Source organism: Parus major, chromosome 2, assembly GCF_001522545.3.
Source record: "Parus major isolate Abel chromosome 2, Parus_major1.1, whole genome shotgun sequence".
In the NCBI taxonomy this organism is placed as follows: Eukaryota; Metazoa; Chordata; class Aves; order Passeriformes; family Paridae; genus Parus; species Parus major.
In genome coordinates this window covers 5,724,168-5,745,571 of record NC_031769.1, presented here as the reverse complement: position 1 = coordinate 5,745,571, position 21,404 = coordinate 5,724,168, and the positions used below count along the sequence as shown (strand labels likewise).

The 21,404-nt window shown below is 38.2% G+C and overlaps 1 protein-coding gene across 2 annotated transcripts in view; it reads left to right on the top strand.

Moving 5' to 3' along the window:
• XYLB (xylulokinase) overlaps positions 1-21,404 on the top strand; it is an 80,778-nt gene that overhangs the window by 7,683 nt on the left and 51,691 nt on the right. For both annotated transcript variants that reach the window (XM_015619853.3, XM_015619852.3), the window contains exons 7-15: positions 944-1,009; positions 3,743-3,815; positions 9,164-9,282; positions 10,422-10,503; positions 11,531-11,571; positions 11,978-12,093; positions 14,098-14,213; positions 16,489-16,562; positions 18,009-18,105. In XM_015619853.3, the coding sequence (XP_015475339.1) occupies positions 944-1,009; positions 3,743-3,815; positions 9,164-9,282; positions 10,422-10,503; positions 11,531-11,571; positions 11,978-12,093; positions 14,098-14,213; positions 16,489-16,562; positions 18,009-18,105 (784 nt within the window). The remainder of the gene's footprint in view (positions 1-943; positions 1,010-3,742; positions 3,816-9,163; positions 9,283-10,421; positions 10,504-11,530; positions 11,572-11,977; positions 12,094-14,097; positions 14,214-16,488; positions 16,563-18,008; positions 18,106-21,404) is intronic.

Genomic DNA, 21,404 nt, shown 5'->3' with positions numbered 1-21,404 from the left:
ATGGGGATGGAAACCCAGTTTGTGTTACAGATTTGTTTAGGGTAAATCCTTCCACCTATTTGTGCATCGCTGCTCTAGGAAACTTCTGCAATTAAAATATTGGTCTTTTAATAGTACCTGGAGGCCAACAAGCAGCTGTTGACCTAAGGGAAGTGATTAGGAAGTTTGGGACACTGTCAGAGGTACATTGTTACTTGTTTCCTCTGCCTGAGTCTTCACTTCTTGTAACTGTGGCAATGCCTTGTGGAGTGGGAGCAGGGCTGCTCTCCAGGCATCTCAGCACCTGGCTGCTCATACTCTTGGTTCAACAGAATAATGCTTTAACCTCCCAAACTGATGTTTCTGTTTCTCAATCATCATGCAAAGTTTATGGTCGCTGTTAAAATCAGACTTTGTGTACCACTAACAGTTTATTTTTTACTTGTTAAATGTTAAGGTTTCAATACAAGATTTTTTTTTTATTTTTTGACATAATACGTGGATGAAAAATAAATATTCTCACAGCTGTTTTTAGCCTGTGCTGGAGTTTCTGCTTTGAGTATGAAACTTCTTGCTTTAATTTCAATTCACCTGCTTCACAGGCAGGTACATAGATTGTGTAGCTTAAACCTTTTCAAGGATTTGAAGGCAGCATTTGAATTGTGCTGGTTCCTGTGCACAGAATAAGTGTGATTCATTCCATTGAACTGTCATTTCTGAAATGTAAATTATGGATAGTAATGCTTTTCCACATGCCTTTTTTTCAAAAGGTGAACAAAATTCTCATAATGAGACTATGTGTTATACCCTGTTTAGTGCAGATTGCCTGCTGTGCACTGACTTTCATCATGCATCAGGCAAATTAAATATCCAAAGTGCAATGTTCTGAACTCATTACACAGAGTTAATGATTATTGACTCCATTTAGGGTTTGTGTTTCTAAGCATTTGCATTTCTTTCTCAGCGTTTTACAGGAAACCAGATAGCAAAGATTTACAGCCAGAATCCTGAGGTCTACAAGCAAACTGAGGTTGGCTTAACTTCAATTCCCTTATTGGAAAACACGGTTGAAAATCTTTTAAAATTAATTTTGTACAGATGTTTTTACAGACCTTTTGCTAAAGATTATTCTGCTCCTTGTGTTTGAATTTAAGATGAAAATTGAATTTTTTATTTTTTAATTTTGTTAAATTATTAGTAGTTAGGCAGATAAAAATCAGACATCAATTCTACTTTGAGTGTTAGATTTCTCAAGCTGGTGAATAGAGCTTTAAACTGAAGTTGTTGGGGGAGGAGAACCTCAGACCAATCCACTCCTACCAGTTTGATGCCAGTACCAGAAAGAGATATACCCAAAGCCTGGAGAGGGATGACAAGTCAGCAGGAGAGCCCCTGAAGGACAGCAGCAGCCAGTAAAGTCACCTTCATTGGCAATCCAGATTAAATATCTGGGCAAACACACATGGACCAGGGAATAAACAGAAGTTAGAGGGTTATGATCCTTTTGGCATCATGGAGATGTGGTGGGATGCCTCCTGGAGTGTTGGAATGGAAGGATACAGGCTCTCTTAACCTGGTTAATATTCAAGGATCACCTTCTCCAAGCTCTTGAGTGATGCATCCCAACTAAGATTAAGTCAGGCAAAAACATTAGGAGGCCTGTGTGGATGAACAAATTGCTTCTGGACAGATTCAAACACAAAAAGGAAGCCTACAGTAGGTGGAAATAAAGGCAGTAGCCTGGCAGGAATACTGAGAGGTTGTTTGAGCAGTCAGGGATCAGGTTGGGAAAGCTAAAACCCTGACAAAATTAAATCTGGCCAGGGACATCAAGGGCAACAAGAAAAGCATTTATAGGTATGTCAGTGGTGAAAGGAAGACTTTGAAAAATGTTGGCCCTCTCCAAAAGGAAATGGGAGATCCGGTTACCCAGGCTGTGAGGAAGGCCAGGCACTCAATGGCTTTTTTGCCTTGGCCTTCACTGGCAAGAGTTCCAGCCACATCACCTGTCACAGCAGGCAAAGGCAGGGGCTGGGACAATTGAGAACCACCCAGTGTAGGAGAAGATCAAGACCATCTAAGGAACCTGAAGATGTACAAGTCCATGGAACCTGATGAGATACTTCCATGGGTCCTGAGGGAACTGATGGATGAAGTGGCTAAGCCACTATCCATCGTATTTGAGAAGTTGTGACAGTCTGGTGAAGTTCCCATTGACTGGAAAAGGAGAAACATAGACCCCTTTTGTACAAAGAGAAGTAAGTAAGGAAATAAGGGAGACATGGTTTTCCATTCCTTCAGTTCTTGATAGCATTAATAATTTTTTTTTGTGTTTTATTTTTTTAAAATCTCACCTCTGTATGAAGCAGTTCATTTCATGGGTCCATGGAACTGAGAACTGGTTAGATCGATTTCGGACCTTGGGGCCTGTTTGAACTGATGGCAAATTTTAGCAATAAAGCTTATGCAAGGTGTGTTCAAACACAAAATATCTCTCTGCCACAGCTGGTCTTGGGGACCCTCAAGGAGCACTTAACAGCTTGGCAGTCTCAATGACATGTGGAAGGTGGATGTTTTTGCTTCTGTAGGTCAGCTTGCTAAACTGACTGGCTGATTTACAGTTTAACTTCATCCTTTTTTCCTTCCATTTCAGGCAGCTACTACCCACTGGGGCACCACAGAAGGTAGCCTTTGTTATCTGAGCACAATGTGATATATTCTTGAGGAGAGATGCATGAAGAGCAAGTGCATCATTAAATTTCCTGGCCATTACAATCACCTCTTAGAGCTCTAGCTATAGGCTGCCCTTGAATGCTGTGTGAAGCAGTGGTTTTGTGATCATTAATAAAAAAACCTGTCACTTCTGGCTCACTCCACCAGTAGAGGTTTGATTCTGTTTAGTTATTGGGTGACAACCATATTTCTTCTGAGCAAGTCATAGCACAGAATGAGAAATTTGTCTGCTTTTGTGCTAGCTTCTTGGGAACAGACAATACTTGATCATGCAGAAAGCCTGGTGGTGGCTGGTTAACTTCATAGTTCACACAGCAGATGTGAAGAGGAAGCAGGTTCATGGTGGATCAGTGTCTTGTGTCACATGGGGCATTTTTTGGCCAGCCCTACAGCTGGATTTCAGGCAGTTGGAGCATGCCCTGAGGCAGAGCTGCAGGCAGTGGCTCAGTTCAAAACTGATTATTACCAGCTCCTGGGAGAAACTCCTGGGAGGTCTGGGGCTCAGCTGGAAGGAAGGCAAGGGGTCATGAAGAGGTGCTAAAGGTGCTCTCTGAGCTTTGCCAGAGCTTCTAAAAGCTTACAGACCTGTGCTGTGGGTGGGGCAGAGCATGGTTCTGAGCATTTCCCCTGTCATCAAGACACAGGTGGGTTTTTTCTTTTTTTTTTTTGCATGCGTGTGGTTTTTTTTTAGAAAGTATTTTTCTTTGAAAATGAGATTCTGTGATATACTGAAGTTGTGGATTCATGCTAACAGAATATGCAAACATACTAGGTGTGTTTTGCATGTTTCAGAAGGCAGAGCTATTAACAGCTTTTATCATGGGTTTACTTTCAGATTGATATGAACTGTATTACTGTGATGGTCAGAGCTGAATAATCCTTCTAGGTGTATTTTTGAGTGCTTTCTGGGCCTAACCTTAGGCATCTATTAACATTTGCTGCTTCCAATTACTTTATTTGCTTTCCACTTATTTTCTTTGAAGTGAATACTGATGTGACTCACTATTTCCCAATTTTTTTTCTTTTTCAGAGAATCTCTTTGGTCAGTAGCTTTGCAGCTTCCCTTTTCCTAGGAACTTATGCACCCATTGATTACAGTGATGGTAAGTGTGGGCTTTTTTCATAATAACAGTTTAACAAGGAAATTTTCCTTTCCATCCCTGCATTATGTAGATGGGGGACAAGGTCTCTGGAATTTGTTTTCAATCTTTAAATTTTAATGACAAGTTTATTACTTCTTTGGGTTTGTTGTTTGCTAGGTTTATCTATCCCCATCATACTGATTCCCACTTCCCATCAAATGGATCCACAGAAAAGCTTCCTAAAAGTAATTACAGCTTTTTTCATTATTTTGTGATGTGTACAGGAGTGGTGAAAGTTTGTTTAGAAGCATAAGAAAGTTGTGGAATATTAAACTAAACTTCAGAGTTCTGATATTTCTTTGGTTTTGCTGGTTTAGCTCAGAGGAGCACAGGATGTGAACATGATATATACTGTGATGATTTTTTTCCCCACCTAACTGGAGTGTGGATCTACAACAGAAATATATTTTCAAAATGAACCAGGAAAAAAAAGCATAAATAAAGCAAAATGTACTAAACCCAGTTAAAAAAAAAGAAATCTTCTATATATCTCCATTCATCATAACAAAGACAAAAAAGTGACAAGACTACTGTCTTTTCTGTTGTATATTATCTCAGTTATCCAGCTTTTAAATGACAATTTTAAATGGCAGTTACAAAGGAAAGCATTTTCCTGGGAGCTCTGCTGTTATTTCTAAATAGCTTTTCTGATTTCTGCTCTGAAACTAAGAGAAGATATATTTCAGAGCTGAAAGGTTAGATAACAAGGCTCTCTGTGGAATTTTTTGCATTATAGAGATGTGGTTCACACCCCTGAGTTAAAACCAATTCATTTTTTCTCCTTTGTTATTCCATCAAATCTTACAGGAAAAGACAAGACACATCAATTTTAGCTAATGGACAACTTACTTGCTATCAGAGCTTCCAGTTATACTCGAGACCTCAGAAATGGCAAAGCAATCCATGCTTATTTCATAACACTTGTGAGATTATTATATCTGTTTTCTGGTCCTGTCCTTTTAGCCAGCTATTTCCACAGCTGAATTTTATTTTTTTTGTGTATTATTGGCAACAATAACTCTTTGGAGATTTGCACTTTGCTCCTCAGCAGGTCCAAATACTGAGCACTGGAGCTGCTCAGCCACATATTGTATTTCAAAGAGAGATAGTGAGATCTTTAGGTGCTTTTTCTTATAAAGAAACATACTGATTTTTTTATTTTTCAGTGAGAGTGAAGTGTTAATTTTGATTTGAATGTTTAAAATTATAAGCATTTAAAGTATTTTCAATTTGTGTTCATTTTTTATTTTTTTTAATAATGTAACTTTACCTTTTCTGCTTGGAAGAAAGTGTAGGAAAGCCATTCTTCTCCAATTTCAGAACATGAAAAAATGTTGGAAAACAAAGTATTTTAAAGTAAAGAAAATTAAAATTTCCTTAATTGGAAAATTTTCTTAGAAAATGAGTAACATTTTTCAAACAGCTCCAGGAAAGCCTGTTCTGTTAGACCTATGGGTATTTGCAGAACCTGAATAAATGTTATGTGCTGTTCAGAGCATGTAAGATTATTAAATCTTTGTGTGAAAAAAAGATAAGAGGACTAAGCAGGATGTTACTGTTCTCTTTACAAGACAAAAGATTTTTTGGCTTTGCAAGCTATATTTTGCCTCATTCATTCCTTTCTGCTGTTAATGTAATGAGAGAAAATTCTAATCCCAGTAATAAAATGTAAGTATAGTAGATGCAGTAGTTATTTGGATGCAGCTGAAAAACTTGTTTTCTTGTCATTTACAATTTCTTTCTATTCACCTGATCTTTTACTTAGCACCTGTGTATTGTAGTTTAAAATGCATCTCTCAAAATAATATTCAGATAATAGACCTATTCTTCATTTCTGTAGGTTTAACTTCAGGTCATATTGTCTTTTAAAGACCCTGTCATATTGTTTAGCTCTACACAATAACTTATCTCTCTAAATTTGCAGGTCATTGTGGGAAATATGCTATTCAGTTTCAGGATTTTTTCCTTTTCTTCTTAAAGGTCCAATCTTTTAAGGTTCAAATCACTTGTGAATGGCTGAGCACCCTGAATGATTGATTTAAAAAACCTGAAATTACCTTCTAGTGGAATGAAGAATGATTTTCATTTATATTGTGCAGATGTTAAAAGTAAGATACATCTGGGGCCTAAAGAAGTTGAACACTTGGGGCATTGTTTCTTTTAGAAGACACCTTAAAGAACAGCAATTCAGCTCTTGACCTGCAGAAGCTTTATCTTTTGAAATGCTTTACTAAGTGCCTTAGGCAAATTGTAGCTTAGCATACTTGTTTTTTGTTGTTCTATCAAAAAAGGATGTTTTGGACTGAAGCCATTTCAAAAGGAGTGTGGTGGGCTGAATTTACTCCTCCTGAAGCTTGTGTGGTTACACTTCCCATGGCTTTAGCTCACTGAAAAGGCAATCCAGAGTGCTGTAATGCAGAAACAGATGCACTTACCTGTTTATAAATATATGCAAATATTGATCTTTACTTTGTTGATTAATAAAACCAGTTAGTCTGCATCGTTGGGCCATTGTAATGGAAATGTTTGTATTCTCCCCTTTCCCCCCTAAGCGTTCAAGCACTCACACTTTTGTATTTGTAATAAATATTAGCAAGTCCTGATCATGCTCCTGGTCATTCTGTGCTAAAAGTCAGTGGTTGTAGTGAAATATGAAAATCTATTAATCCATGTTTTGACCCTTTCCTCAGTTCTTACTGTGCTGTGGCCTTGGCTGTTGACCTTCACTGCTGATGGGGTGATGAGTACAAGGGCTGCCTTTGATTTTTGTTTGTTTTCTCCCCTTACTCATCAGATTATTACTCATTTTGTATATTAAACTTTGTGAAGTAGATCAAGAGCAGAGGTGTTAGAAACTCTGTGTGCATCACTCCTCATATAATCAGAGGAGCATTCAACTATGTTTTTTATTTTCCACTGACTAGAGATTCCCATGCCCACAGCTGGATAGGATGAATCCAGCTCAACAGATTAATAGTTCTTCTAAAACTGTTGTTTCACATTTTTTAAATGAGCTTCTGAGGCTGGGGCAAATTGCCTCATCTCTCTTTTCTCAGGGCACATGAAAGTCTTTGTGCCACTACATCTGCCAGTTAATAAATTGAAGTTGTTTCTGTATAATGTAAACATTCAGTTATAAAGATTAGAGGCTTTTCTGCTTTAAGCAGGAAAGATTGAAGGCTGCCCTAATGTCTTGTAAAATTGCATTGGAGGATTCTGGTGAAATGTTTCTTTGGGCTTGTGGGGTATGGACCAAGAAAGATTAAAAAAACCCAAACCAATAAAAAAATGCAGAAAACGACAAAGCTAACCTTTCTGTAGAAAATTCCTGTGAATTTAAAGATTCTGTTCCTCACTGCTTTAGTTTAGTGAAGAAGTTTTTGGCCTTTTAAATCATGGACTTTTCCAGGAAAATCTGTGGATATGTTTGTAGAAAGCCCTGTTTTGCCTGAGAGCATGGGACATGTGGCTGCTCACACCCTCCACCTCTGAAAAGTGCAGGTGGTGACTCTGGGCTGAGTTTACCTTGTCAGGACACAGTTTACCCTGGGAAGGAGGAGATGGCTGGATTTAAAAGTGGTGTCTCATAGGGAACTGAGATGAGATGGAGTAAATCTTGCCATCTTTCCTTTTCTGGGTGTGTAGTTGTGATTTTGATGGCAGAAAAGGGATTTGCATCCTTTGCCTGTGGGAGGATTGTTGCACTTCATGCTCTGTCAAATTCCTGCTGTTGCATCAAAGGGCAAATATGTTAAATCTGTTTAATTTGCCTGAAATGGGATTGATTGAGTTGGATAAAATTAATTCTGTTTTTATGTTATTAAGAATAATCCAAATATCCTGCTGTTTGGCTTGAGTTTTTCCAGTGTCTCAGCTTGAGTGTGCAGCACTTTCTGTTTACAACACCGTGTGGAGCACTAGGTCCAGACCACACTGGTGGCACTTGGGATTGTACCGATAAATAGAAAGTTTGTTTATAAATGCTATTAAACCCGTTTTTAAGCCTGTATGAAAAACTCTGCTGGGAGTTGGTAGGGTGAGCTCATTTGTGCTTGTGTAACCAGCAGCAAAGTGTGTGTGGAGTGTGTTAAAGGCCCTTTCTCAGTGTAGAAGCACTGCTGGAGCCTTGTGATGTGCTGTCTGGGGCTTGAATCCTTTTCTTCCTCTGCATCCTAGCACTGCAAGCAAAGTCCTGTTCCACAGGCACTGCATGGGGCATCAACTTCACCATCTTTATGATTTAAAAAGCATAAAAATGTACTGAATTAAAGGAAATACCAGGTTTTTCACTGTGCTCAACTGATGATGTGGCTGTGTTTCTGAGATACATAAATCGTGGGACAAACAGTATTTGAAATAAAACTGAAATAAAACTAAATCTAGAGTAAGACTACTATGTCCCTGAGCAGCACTAACCAAAAAAAAATACAGATTTTGAAGTCTAATGAAATGTGCAATTAAAGGCATCTTAGAATCAGAAGCCAGGGGTGTGGAATGCTCAGTAGGTTATATAGATTTGGCCACTAATCAACTTCAATTAACTTTTAAACAAGCAATAAAGCAGTGAGGAAAGAGCAATGAGAATCCAAACCAAAATTGCACAGGCCTTTTTCAGATCTACTGATAGTTCTGGTGACAAAACAGGTGACCAAATCAGTTATTTAGTTTTTTTGCATCCTGTAAATCAGTTCACAGAACCTGGCCTTAAGAGGTTTGCACACTCGCAGGTGTTGCAGATTTCAGTTGGGCTGCTCAGCATTCCTGAAAATCATGGCTTTGGTATTCAAAACTGGATACCAAATTATCCTCAGAATTAGAGGGTTTATTTGAAAAGTTGAAAAGGGAAACACTGATATGGAGAAAAATTAGTCAGTGTGGATTTAGATGCTCATAGGATACTCTGCTCAAAGGTAGGAGTAATGTAAAGCCATCCCAGTGAGGGGGGAAATTCTTCACTTTTAGGTCTCTTCTGAGCACAGCACATCTTCAAGATATTGCCCTTCACCTTTAGTTACTTGTATGAAGTCCTTGTCTAGGGTGGGAGATTTGGGGGGGAGTTGATGGGGATGATATTCTTATTATTACTCATAATTTGTGAATGACTGAATTTCCTAGTGCACTGTACATCAGAGAAGCATTTTCTGCTACTTTTGCAGGTGAAAGCTCTCCAGAGGCTAAATTATCAGTATCCTTTATTCTTAGAAGAGCTGAAACCATCCTTTTTAAATGTAAAACATCTGTAAATTTTTCTGTTGCTGGACTTGTCTTTGCTTAACCCTATGCACTTCCTTTTTTGATCTGTCTTGTAGGTTCTGGTATGAACTTGCTGCAGATTTGGGAAAAGGCATGGTCAAAATCCTGCCTTGATGCTTGTGCCCCTGGATTAGAGGAGAGGCTAGGATGTCCTGTGCCATCCCACTCAGTCCTGGTATGTGCCTGGCCAGAAGAGTTGTAAATAACAACTGGGGCTTTTCTGGGAGTTTGCTAATGGCATTTGGAGTGCATTTGTGTGTGCAATGCTGCTGGTTTAGTATTTCCAGCTGTATTCTGAAGGTGTTTTTCAGAGCAAATACAGACATCTTTGGAGACTGACACCCATCATAGCTTGGGTCTCCTTGGATTCTTGCATGCCCTGGGCTGTGTGAGAGATTTTTTGGTAGATGCTCCAATGATAAGAATTTTTGGGGTCCTCTCCCATGCCTCAGAGCACCTGGTCACTGCAGAGATGCACACGGTGTTTATTGCTGCAGAATCAGAACCCAACATTTGCATTTCTCAACAGAGATCTTGTTTTAAGCTGTTTGTAGAGTTAATGAGGTAATCTTTGTGAATAATTTGGGATATTTAAAGCTCCTCAGTTCACGTAGCATAATGGGGAAATCAAATCAAGCCTCACATCTCCTGAGTAAATGAGTTTAATCTTCCTACCCAGCACAAAACCAGCTATTCTTTAGCTGTGCACATGTGAGGCAGTGGAGATACCCATCACCTGAGCCCTCTGAATTCACTGATCTTTAATGGAGAGGAACATATAAAAAAATCCTTATAGATGTCCTTGTATTTTTTATGGATAGTTTTCCTCTGTTTTTTTTCTCTTTGGCTATCAAATGTGGCTTAAAAGAATACAGTTCTTGACCTCTAAAATAATAAGGGTCATATTCCAGCATTTGATGCTGTGATGTATATTAATGTTGTGTTTCCTCTTATGTTTGCATTGAATTTCTAATTTGTAGCTATTAATATTCATGTATATGTGCAAAACAGATAGATGTGTTTATGTTACTTGATGTGAATAACTGAAGAAAGACCCAAAGCTAAAATGCTGCTATTTACTAGCCTATTTCCAAATCTAATCTGAGGGTATTTCTGTGAGGTTCTCATCAACTACAACAAAAAAAGTGCATTAAATTTTTTTAAAATATTCATTTATACCTTAAATGTTCAGAAATTATTCTTGTAGCTGCTCTAGGGTTTTTCAGTTCTGTGTTACAATACATTATGTCATATATTGCAAGACTGCATTCCATTTGTTTTGAGCTTTTTCCCTCTCTTTCTTTCTTTCCTTAGGGGCCCATTTCTCCATATTATAGTCAGCGTTATGGGTTTAGCCCAGACTGTAAAATAGTAGCATTTACAGGAGACAATCCAGGTGAGATGATTAACTGTGCAAGATTCAGTGGATATGATTATGTATGTACTGAAATTCTAAATCTATCTTACTGGTTCTCAGGTGCTGCCTATAAAATGAAAGAATATTGTTTTTATCAGCATTAATTCCTCTTTCCAACACCCTTCCATCACCAGTTCTTCTGAGATAGAGTTATCTTGGATAGGCTGTTTATGACAAATTAATTCTCTTTTGCCAAGTAATCAGAGGTGAATTCATTTGCCTCTTGATAGCTTCAGTTTTTGTTCACCTGCCTATGAGAAATTATCCCTACTATGAACTGCTAACATTTTCCCTTAGAAAACATGAACTTAAAAAATGCTTTTGTATCTTCTCAGATAAAAATTTGGAGATGAACCTTGTTGGCTTTCTCTACGAATTAGAGCTGTCCTTTCATCAGACTGATAGATCTCAGTACTAGGGAAGGTGTTAATTTAGGGTCAGCTTTTTGAATCCTGGAGACTGTTTCAGTGTAAAGCAAACATTTATGTTTCTCAAGACTGTGAAAATAAAATACTTCCATTATTACAGTAGCTTTTGCAGGTTTGATTAATGATAGAAGCTTCATTATGATATATTTTGCATTCTTATTCTGGGAGTTGGGTAAACTCTGCATTTCCCAAAAGTCAAATTTTTTCTTCTAGAGACCCAAATTCAACTTAGTCCAATAAATATGTGATTAATCTGGTAGAAGTGGGAATGTTCCTCCTTTAAAGTGTGTTGTTAACCAAGGGTCCACTGTATATAAAACCTGAATACATAAACCATTAGAAAAATCATGCTGTTCTGTAGTCCTTTGTCTTGAGCATTTTGATTTTATTAAAAATCCCTCCCTCACCCAAATGCTTTGCCCATCTTTTCTGGTGGATAGCCCAAGGCCATCAGGAGCATATTTGCCATTTGTATTGTACTTTGAGATGGTGTTTGTAATGTCCTATGATGTCTTGGACAACAGTCTGTAATTGAGTCAAAGAGCTACCTTTGTACCTGGTATTCTTTTTGCTTTCAGCATCACTGGCAGGGATGAGACTTCAAGAAGGAGACATTGCAGTAAGTCAAAACACTCTCCTGAAAACAGTCCGTGTCCTTGGATGCTTGAAATACTTGAAATATAAATAGCTGCAGGTCGCCAGTTATATGTACCTGCTAGTGTTGATTTGCTTATTGGATTTATGTTTGTTCTATTTCTATCAATCTGTAAGCTGCCTGAAAGATTTTAAGTAAACTCTTGTGACTATTTTTAACTAATACTCCAGACATTAAAACCCAAGTCTCCATCTAGTATGTATTTCACTGGCATGACAGCCTAAGTCAGAGCTAGCTTCAACACAAATCCAATTGACTTAATGTGTAATTTAAAAACAATTAGTGGTAATAACAAATGGTTTTAATTTAATTTCTGTATTGCTTTCCGTGCACATTGTGATAAGGCTTCAATTATTTTTTTCCCCTCCAGATTAGCCTTGGCACAAGTGACACATTGTTCCTGTGGATCCAAGAGCCAACTCCTGCCTTAGAAGGTCATATCCTCTGCAATCCTGTTGATTCTCAAACATATATGGCACTTTTATGGTAATATAATTTATTTTTTTTTCATCTGGGATCGATAACATATATTTCTTTGCCTTTGTGTTAGTGCTTTTTATTTCTTTTGTGAAATGATAATGAATAGAACATTCAGCATTCTCTACGGTATATGGCAATCTACTGCTGAAACATTTCCATCAACATTATAGCATTCCTATTGTTTAATTTGAGGAACTGAAACTGCAGAGTTGTGGGGGATAAATTCTCATGGCAATAAAAGCTGAAATTATTTCGGCATACAGATAGAGCCTGTTCAGTGTGTGTATCTCAGGTAATGCATTTAATGTACAGGAATAACAAACCTGCTGAGACAGGATGTGAGATGTGTGAAGCCTGACCAGGCTCTGCAACTTCTGTGCTCCTCTAGTGGTCCAGCAGGGTCATAATGGAGTAGGTGAGGATTCCCTTTCCAGAGAGGAGTGTAATCAGGGCTGTTCAGGGGTGTAATAGGGCTGTGCTTGAGGAAAATATTGAGCTCTCAAGAAACCCAGCTGAGAAGATGATCCTCCTGATAGCTTTTGGCTGCTGTGATTTGGGAATTGTTTGGCCCCTTGCCAGCCAAGTTGGTGCATTGGAGCTGTGTTTGCCCTCACTGAACCACTGTATTCTGGATTAAAATTTCCAGTCCAGGTCATAGTGTTTTGGAAAATATTTGTAAGTAATATACAGATAAATTTTGTGCCTAAATCCCTTGGATTTTATATGCTTAAAACTCAGAACTTCTCAAGTCTGCTCTGGAGCTGTAGTGTTGAATCCCACCTGTACAGTAGTAGACGACAGTGGGAACAGTGTTCATGAAGTTGAGTTCAAAAAAATGATGTCAATTGCAAGATACTGAATTTTATTCAGTGATTTCCCAGGAGGTTTTGTTTGTTTTGTTTTGTGGGGTTTTTCTTGTTTGTTTGTTTGCTTTTGTTTTTAACTTACATTTGAGTTTTTCTTCTACTTGATGTTTTCTTTACTTTTGCTGTGTAAAAGAGCTATATAAACAACCTGTTCATAATAGGAAAGCAGATACTGAGGTATTTTTCTGAATAAATGTTTCACTGCTGTTCTTTCACTGCAGCCTAACATGTGGTTTGGTGGTGGCCTTGGAAGTGCTGACTTAATCCTTCCTGTTCCTCCTGTTTAGTCATTTCTGAGCTGACACTTCCCCTTTGGCACCAAGGCCTTTTTATTTCTGGAATATTAGAGTTAATAGGGGACTCTCACTTGAAAAAAAATGCCTGATATACCAGACAGAGTATTTGCATAGAAAAAACAAATAACTTCAGTTGGTGCTACTGAATGAAAGTTCAACGATTTCCTTGACCTAATTTTTGATATTTCTGTGCCTCTCCTGCTGAGTTGCTCTGATAACTTTGTGCTGGAGAGTGTTCAAACTGCTTTCCCCTGGATAAAAGTCCAGTGCTGCAGTATTTTGCAGGAGTGTGATATTCACAAAGAAGGTGACAGCATGAGGTGTGCAAAGACCATAAAAAATGAAGAGATGCATATTTTACTGCATGGTTTGTTTACTGGCTGTGGTGCTTTCCTTTGCCAGATCCTGGCACAGAACCAGACCTCATAAAGTCTTGTTGGACCTAAGCAGGTTCCATGCAGGTACCATGGTCCTGAAATCATAAATGCAATGTGCAGACACTCCTGCTGCTCCTTGCAGAGTCATCTCAGAGTGAGTGGTGGCAGGGCACTTCTCTGAGGAGATGTCCCAGCTGTTCAGAGCTAGCCTGGGTTTGGCATGGCCAGCCTGGGTCTAATCCCACTCACTGGAGAAATGACTGCAATGTGTTCCCCAGCACCTCCTGTAAAAGTTGTTTTCTCTTATCTTGCTCTTCTTTCTCTATCTCTTTCCATGATGAAGTGATTATATCTTTTAACTTGGCCAGCTTTATTTGGCTGAATAACAATAGCAAGTAAAGGAACAAAATGCTTTAAAAATCTAGAGCTAAAGGTTTTGGAAAACACATATGGTGTGTTTGTGTGTTTCAGTTTTAAGAATGGTTCTCTGATGAGAGAGAGGATCAGAGATGAATGTGCTTCAGGCTCCTGGGATGAATTCTCCAAAGCCTTATCATCAACTGCTGCTGGAAACAGTGGAAACTTGGGTATGAACCTTAGCAGGGCTGGGACTTTGAGGGTTTGATTAGACACATACTGCAGTGGGTGTTGTACCTGCTTTACTTGGGTCATCATAAAGGTCAAGAATTAAGTTAACTAGAGCAAGAGAAATTCCTGATGTGTACTTGGAAATGCTGTGTTGACAGCCTAAGTGTCATCACAGTGTTTTCCTTGAATATTCACTGAGTAAGAAAATCATATTTATGGATCTCCTTTGGTCGTTGGAAGGGTTTTAGTAACATCTTAGCTATAGAATGTTTAAAACTAGTAATTTCTGAAGGAGGCTTTCATTAAAGTTTATTTCTTTTTCTGAAGACTCAAACCAAGTGAATGAAGTAGCTCCATATTATTTCTTTCTCAGTCATTACTCTAGAATCTTTCTCATGCATGTGTACAAAGCAATGATGTCAAGGGATGCCCTTATTTCCTGCATTTTCCCCAGTGTGTGTCACAGAATAATTTCGTCCCTCTTTTTTCCCCCATGTTATGGTTAGTGAATGAAATGTAACAAAATTCTGATGGTAGAAATATTTTAAAAATTCCATTAAACTCACAGATTTGAAATTTTACATTATTTTCTCTCCCACAGTTTAACATTTTACAAGTCTAATACGTAGCTCTGAAATAAGCTGTTGAAAAGTGAGCACATGTCTAATCAAGATTAAAATGGATCCATTGCAGAGCAGGGTTTGAAATCATCACCATCATCTCAGGTGTGAATTGATATGAGTAAAATTAATGTAAAATTATAGGCAGCAAAGTTTTTAAAGGTAGATATTTAAGCTATAGAAGACTTCACTCCTTAGAAAAGTGAATTTAAGATAGGGCCTCTTGACACTGTGAGATTAGATTTTTCATTTTTAGAAGCTGTGTTATGTTGTCTGTCAAATCCAGTCTCTGTGGGGTATTAAAATGACCGGGAATCTCTTTTCACTAGAAGACAAATCAATTCTAGTGTTTTAGAAAATGGGAAGAAATTATTCTAAAACCCCAAAGACAGCCAGTTTAGACAATATTAAAAAAATTGGAAGTTGATGAAAATATTTTTACTGAACCAGGACAGTGCCATAAAGTTTTAAAGTTTGTGTTATAGTATATTCACTTGAATATCTTACTCCTCTATAAAATGGGTGTTTGATGGAAATCATCCTCAATAGTCTATATACTAGAATAACCTCTGGGTAGATCTGTAACAATGCAGTAATCTCCATAATTTGGGTACCTGGGGGCAACAAAGCAAAGGCATAGCTGGTTAAATTCCCCCCCTTTTACTCCTTGTGGTGTGGGGAGGTGCCTCTGCAGAGGTTTGGAGGTCAGGATTGGAAGGTTGGGATGTGCATCCCTGGCAGGGCCTGCAGGTCTGTGACACACAGAGCTGCTTACTGGCAACTTTGCAGAATGTTTAACCAGAAAGGCTATGTGTGCTAAAGCACAATATTATTTTGGATTTTATTTTGCCAGTAATCACAGGTCTGATAGGGGAGCACAGTTTTGCTCTAACAATGTTAGAACCACAAAAACTCTCCTTAGTTTGTTAACTGTTCTGTTCAGTTTTTCTGACCTCATTTTTTCTGGTCTTCTTTCTTAAATATCTTTTCTGACCAACCCAGAGGAATCTTTGTCTAGCTGTCTACAAAGCATTACAGCATTTCCTCAGATCTCATCAAAACTATTCAGAGATCAGCTCTGCTTCGTGACTTAAAATATCTGATGTTCTCTAATAGGCTCATGAAATTTAATCCAGGGTATGAAATGTTCCAATATTCCTGTACTCTTCTTACCAACTTGCCATTTTTTTCTGTGTTTGTTTTTTTTTCTCCGTTCACCCTTGCATATTACTTACTCAGACTATTTCTTGTATGTGCAATGTATTATCTGTGTTACTTGCAAATGTGTGTATGGTGGTGGATGTATCCTCTTCTGTAGGCTTGGTGTTTATTACATCATTTGGCATGTTTAAGATCCACATTTTGTAAACTGGGAGAATCATAGGATTATAGAATATCCTGAGTTGGAAGGGACCCACTGGGATCATTAAAGTCCAACTCTTTACAGGAGAGCCCCAAGAACCCAACCACATGGCTCAGAACACTGTTAAGAAGTTGATGTGTGGACTGAAATTGGTAAAGAAACAGGTTGTGTGGTGACTCATCTGTCCCAATACATGATAAACATCTATTATCATTTTAGCTGTGTGCAAAAATAGGATTCAACTTTGGGCCTGGGAGCAAACATGACGGTCTTTAATGTTTCTTGATACAGGTTTCTACTTTGATGTGATGGAAATTACTCCTGAAGCAGTTGGGATTCACAGATTCAACAGAGACAACCAGAAGGTAGTCATAATCTGGTTAATATCTCAAACTTTGAAGGAGTGCCGTCAAGGCTTCAAATCTTTGCTATTATATATATATATATATTTTCTTTCTGTCTGAAATACTTGCTTTCCAGTTTCATTTATTAATGCAAGTCCCTGGGACGATTTTCATAAGGAAGTATTTGGTCTGTAGCTTGAGAGCATCTACAGAGCAATGTCTGAACTAGAATTTATATAGTATTTTTTATGATATACTTTCTTTACTGGAAAATTTGGATTTGCTGAAACCAACAGTCTTTGAGACAGGATTTACTTTAAGCTCACTGAGAACTTAGTACATGTACATGACTTAGTCCTTGTTTTTTAAGTTTTTAGACGCATAGATAAAGGTGTGTTGAAACTTTGGGCCGTAGTATTTTGTCTATATATATATAATTAGATGTGTATAAGAGACAATAGATAAAGGTGTGTTGAAACTTTGGGCCGTAGTATTTTGTCTATATATATATAATGTGTGAACTAAAAACCTCATTTTGCTGTCCTGCATGACTTGGAGTAACCTACAAGCCACATAGTGGTATGTAAGTAAGCACAGGCTCAAGTCCAAGTAGAATGAAATAGAAATTAAGTTGCAGGAAGTTCTTTGTATCTTTTTCCCCCCTTTTTTTTTTTTTTTGAGGAATGGATGGAATGGATGTTGTTTAAATGCCTGGGGGGTACTGAAACTCAGGAGATGCCTTTGATCAATCATGACTCCCAGTCGATTAGACCTCACGTAGGTGAACAGAGATTGATGCTATCTGGTGTTTGCAGTGCAGCTCTACTCTCTTAAGTGTTGGCTGTTAAATGAATGCTTAATCACTTCTAGCTGTTACACAAATGTGGGCACTTACTGCAGTGCATGGAGAAACTCAACTTCATGTGAAGGATTCCTTCTACTTGTTTGCAGTTCAATGTTCTCTTGCTTCTGTTGCCTGTCTCATTGATGAAAGGACAGAAAAATGTTACAGGTAGAAGCTAAATAAATTAATGAAAAGATTACATGGTTTCACTTTTGTGCAGACAGAAACAGATTTAAACTCCCGTGACATTGTTTAATTCATCCGAATTTTATCTAATTGCTTTTATTTTTGAGATATTGATTCCTGAGCCGCTCTTGGTGATGGGAAATGCTTAGGAAAAAGTTTGCAACTTGCCTTAAACTTCTTCCTATTGTGAATAAACTTTAGGTTTGATGTGTTTGCCAACAGCATTTAGGATATGGCTTGAGTTCTCTGTCATGAGTCTTTAGGTCCATCTTGCGTGCATGAGTGAAGAACTGGGCCTAGATGAGAGCAGACTTCAGGGTGAAGGCAAAGATAGTCAATTGTCTTGTCAATAAATCTGTCTTGTGTTTTTAACCACCCTGTAGCTTGGCCCTGTATGCTGGGTATGGTGTTGTTAATTCATTCCCTCTTTGGTGCAGGTTTCAAGCTTTCCAAAGGAAGTAGAAATACGAGCATTGATTGAAGGGCAGTTCATGGCCAAGAGGATTCATGCTGAAAAGCTGGGATATAAAGTCTGTAAGTAGGATGAGAGCTAATGGCACTAGAAGCCAAAGGCAGTAATGTCTGTACTGTGATTCCTGTCCTGCCTGATGGATACAGAGACTGGTATGAGTTCTGAATTTGGTCTTTTGGAAAAACTATTGATGCTGTGCTGGGTGCAAGCTTTTGCAGATGTTAACATTAGAAGGACCAAGGAGGCTTAACTTTAAGAAGACTTCTTTTTCAAGTATTCTTGCTGTTTCATTGTTTCTGAGCTTCATTGTCCATTTTTAGAGTTTGGCCTTCAATAGCTTGTTAGTGAAAAGGAGACCAGCCTTCTGCCTGAAGCACAAGACTGTAACTCAGAAAATCTGAAATCTATGTTCAGTTCTTGGATCTGCCATAAGCTGGTCACGTACCTCTTTACCTCAGTTTTCTATTAATAAGGCAGAAGCCCTTTCTCTGTCTTGTGATTTAGAAAGTGAGAGATCCAGCTTCCTAGATATACATGGTATTTCTTGATATTATATGGTATTATTACTGATGTTATAATATTTATTTGTTTATGATATCCTGTTTATGATATTAATAGTTTTTAGCACATTGGAACAGCAAAGTCAGCCAGTATTTTACCTAGAGGGGTGGGTTCATCTCATTACTAGGTGTATAGTTCTACAAAAATAATACAGGCAAGCCTGTAAGATTTTATTGACGTTTTCTGTCAGTTTATCAGCCAGTGGTACCTTAAACATACTGAATTAACTCTTCTGGAAGATTTTTAATACATATTCTATTTTTAAAAGTCATATTATTTTTATTTACATCCTGACCTCCTTCTTCACAAGTCATTGTTTGACTCCTACCCTCAGGCTTTTATCAATAATCATGAAGGACAGAATATTTTTATTGTTTATTTTTAAGAGAGAACTCCAGGAGTTGAAAGTTGAGAAAATGCTGAGATGCTGGAACAAATCACAAGGCTTGACAACACCACCTCATAAATTTACGCTGTAAAGGTTTCTGTGTTATATATTTTCTTATATAGTTGAAACTGTATTTATTTGTAGAGGTTATTTATGGAGACAGGCAGAATTTCAAATAGACTGTGTTTAAAATACCTGTTTATCCTTCATTCTTAGATTCTGCTGCACCAGAATCTTGGCTTATATAGCCTAGAAAGCTCATGGCTGAGGACACTTTTGCACTCTGTAAATGTCAGGGGTTAGACAAGCACCAGAGTGTGAGAAGAACTATTTGAGATATCAGACAATCCTGACACAGGAACAAATGGGGATAAATTATCTGTAAATACATTTAGGCTGAGTAGTACAGCCAAAAATTCAAATAGTTTTAGGATGTGGCTTAATAAGCTTTAAGAATTCATTAGTATTTTTTAAAATACTGTAGATGCCTACAATGAAAAGAAGACAGGTGTGATTAGATTATATTCCCATGGATTCCTTAGAATATTGTATACTTTTGTTTTGTTGCATCCCTAGGGCCTTTTAGATATTTGGTAGCTTAACAGATGAGTTGCTTTAAAAAAGAACTGCTGTACATTGTGTAGGCTGTGTGCATCTCCCACTTCTGCTTAGTGGTATTATTTAAATGTCATACTCTGTTGTTTGTGTAGTGATGGCAGGCTCACATCTGCATTTGTTGTGTGACAGCTCTGAAAACAGGGTGTGTTCTCAATGTGTTTCAGGGTATGGATGAACATTGTGGGAATTACTCCAGCATTGCCAGACTTTCTCTTGTTTAATAGCTGCTGTTTTTCAGGCTACTTTTTTTTTTTTTTTCCTTTTAATGTGATTTAAAAGCTTATTTATTTTTTGGATTAAATATGCAGTCAGGACCCTTGTGTTTATTCAATTCCTTTTAGGCCTTGCCTACACGGGGGATTTACTTTGATATTTCCAGGAATCAAGCTGATTTACATTCAGAAATATAATCACAGCAGGGTAAATCTTGGCTTCTTTTTTTCTTATTGCTGTTGTTTGCACTGATGGGAGAACACAGTAGGAAGTGCTCACAAGATCTGGAAGGTTCTGTGATGACACCTAATAAATCAGTGTGTAAGAGAAACGTACATGACACGGTCAGTCACAACAAATGCCTCGCTGGGGTGCCCTGGGGTTTGTGTGGTGCTGTCACAGTGGTGCCTATGAGTCAGAAACCTGGCTAAGAATTTCCCTAGCTCTGGCACCAAGGTGCTGGAAAATGATTTTGGCAGCTATGAACCTGCCTCTCTGTTCTTGGGCCAAATACAGTTTGGATGGCTGTAATCAGAAAAGCAACAGCGTACGTGAGAGAGAATTTTGGAAAAATAAACAAATAAAAACCTGCCATATAGAGTTCTTGGTTATGCACTGTGAACATGACAAACATTAGATAATCCCTTAGAATTAGCTTCTAGTTAATGAATATATTATCTTGCAAGGAGCAGTATTTTGAATCCTCAGTCTAGCTGGTGCTGTGGGAAGGAGTGCAGTGATGCTGAAAGAGCTTTTTATATGTGAGGTTTTGTTCCCAGTTGGATGTGTCCGGCACATTATAGATCTGATATAAATTACAAATAATAGTTTAAAATACCCTCTGAAAAGCTCCTCAGGTGCTGTTTGTGCTGCCTGTGACATGAGCTCAGATTTCAGTGAGGCTTTGGCGCCAGTAGAGGGCAGGGGATTCTGTCTCATGAATTTTGTCTCTGAGGCTGGGACGTGTCAGCCTTGCTCTGAAAATGGCACACAGTCACCAGATGATCCTTAGGAGAAAGGTTAAACCTTATATTAATTGTGATTTAAGGGCTTTCAAAGTGTGTGTCACCGTGTTCTAATTGCTCTAATCTTTCTCAATCAGGTTTCAGAGGAAATCATTCAGTAACACCCTGTATCCTGTTTTGCTTATGTGCTTAAGGGCTGGACTGAGTGTTGAATCTAGAAACAAACAAGTGAAGTTTGGTCTGTCCCTTTTGTTTACATCCTCCCATTCAGAGATTCATGAAGATAAGCTGAAGGTTTGCTGTACTGCCTTTATTTTCCTGAATTTTGATTGTATCATAAACATTCTATTTTTTCACTTCCTTTTACTGCTTACAGCCATCCCCCTTGGAAAGCCAAGCTCACAACTGGAGATCACAGGCTGGACTCACAGCCATTCTTACTGCATGGTTATGGGTCTCTCTGAAGTCAAAACCATGGTAACTTTGTGGAGGAAAGACAGTGTCTGCAGCTCAGTGACACAGGTGATCACAGCAGCTATAAAGCTGTCAGTGGTACAGACTGACCTGCCAGTATGTACTTCAATAATCTTGATGATCACTTCAGAGCTGCTCCTAT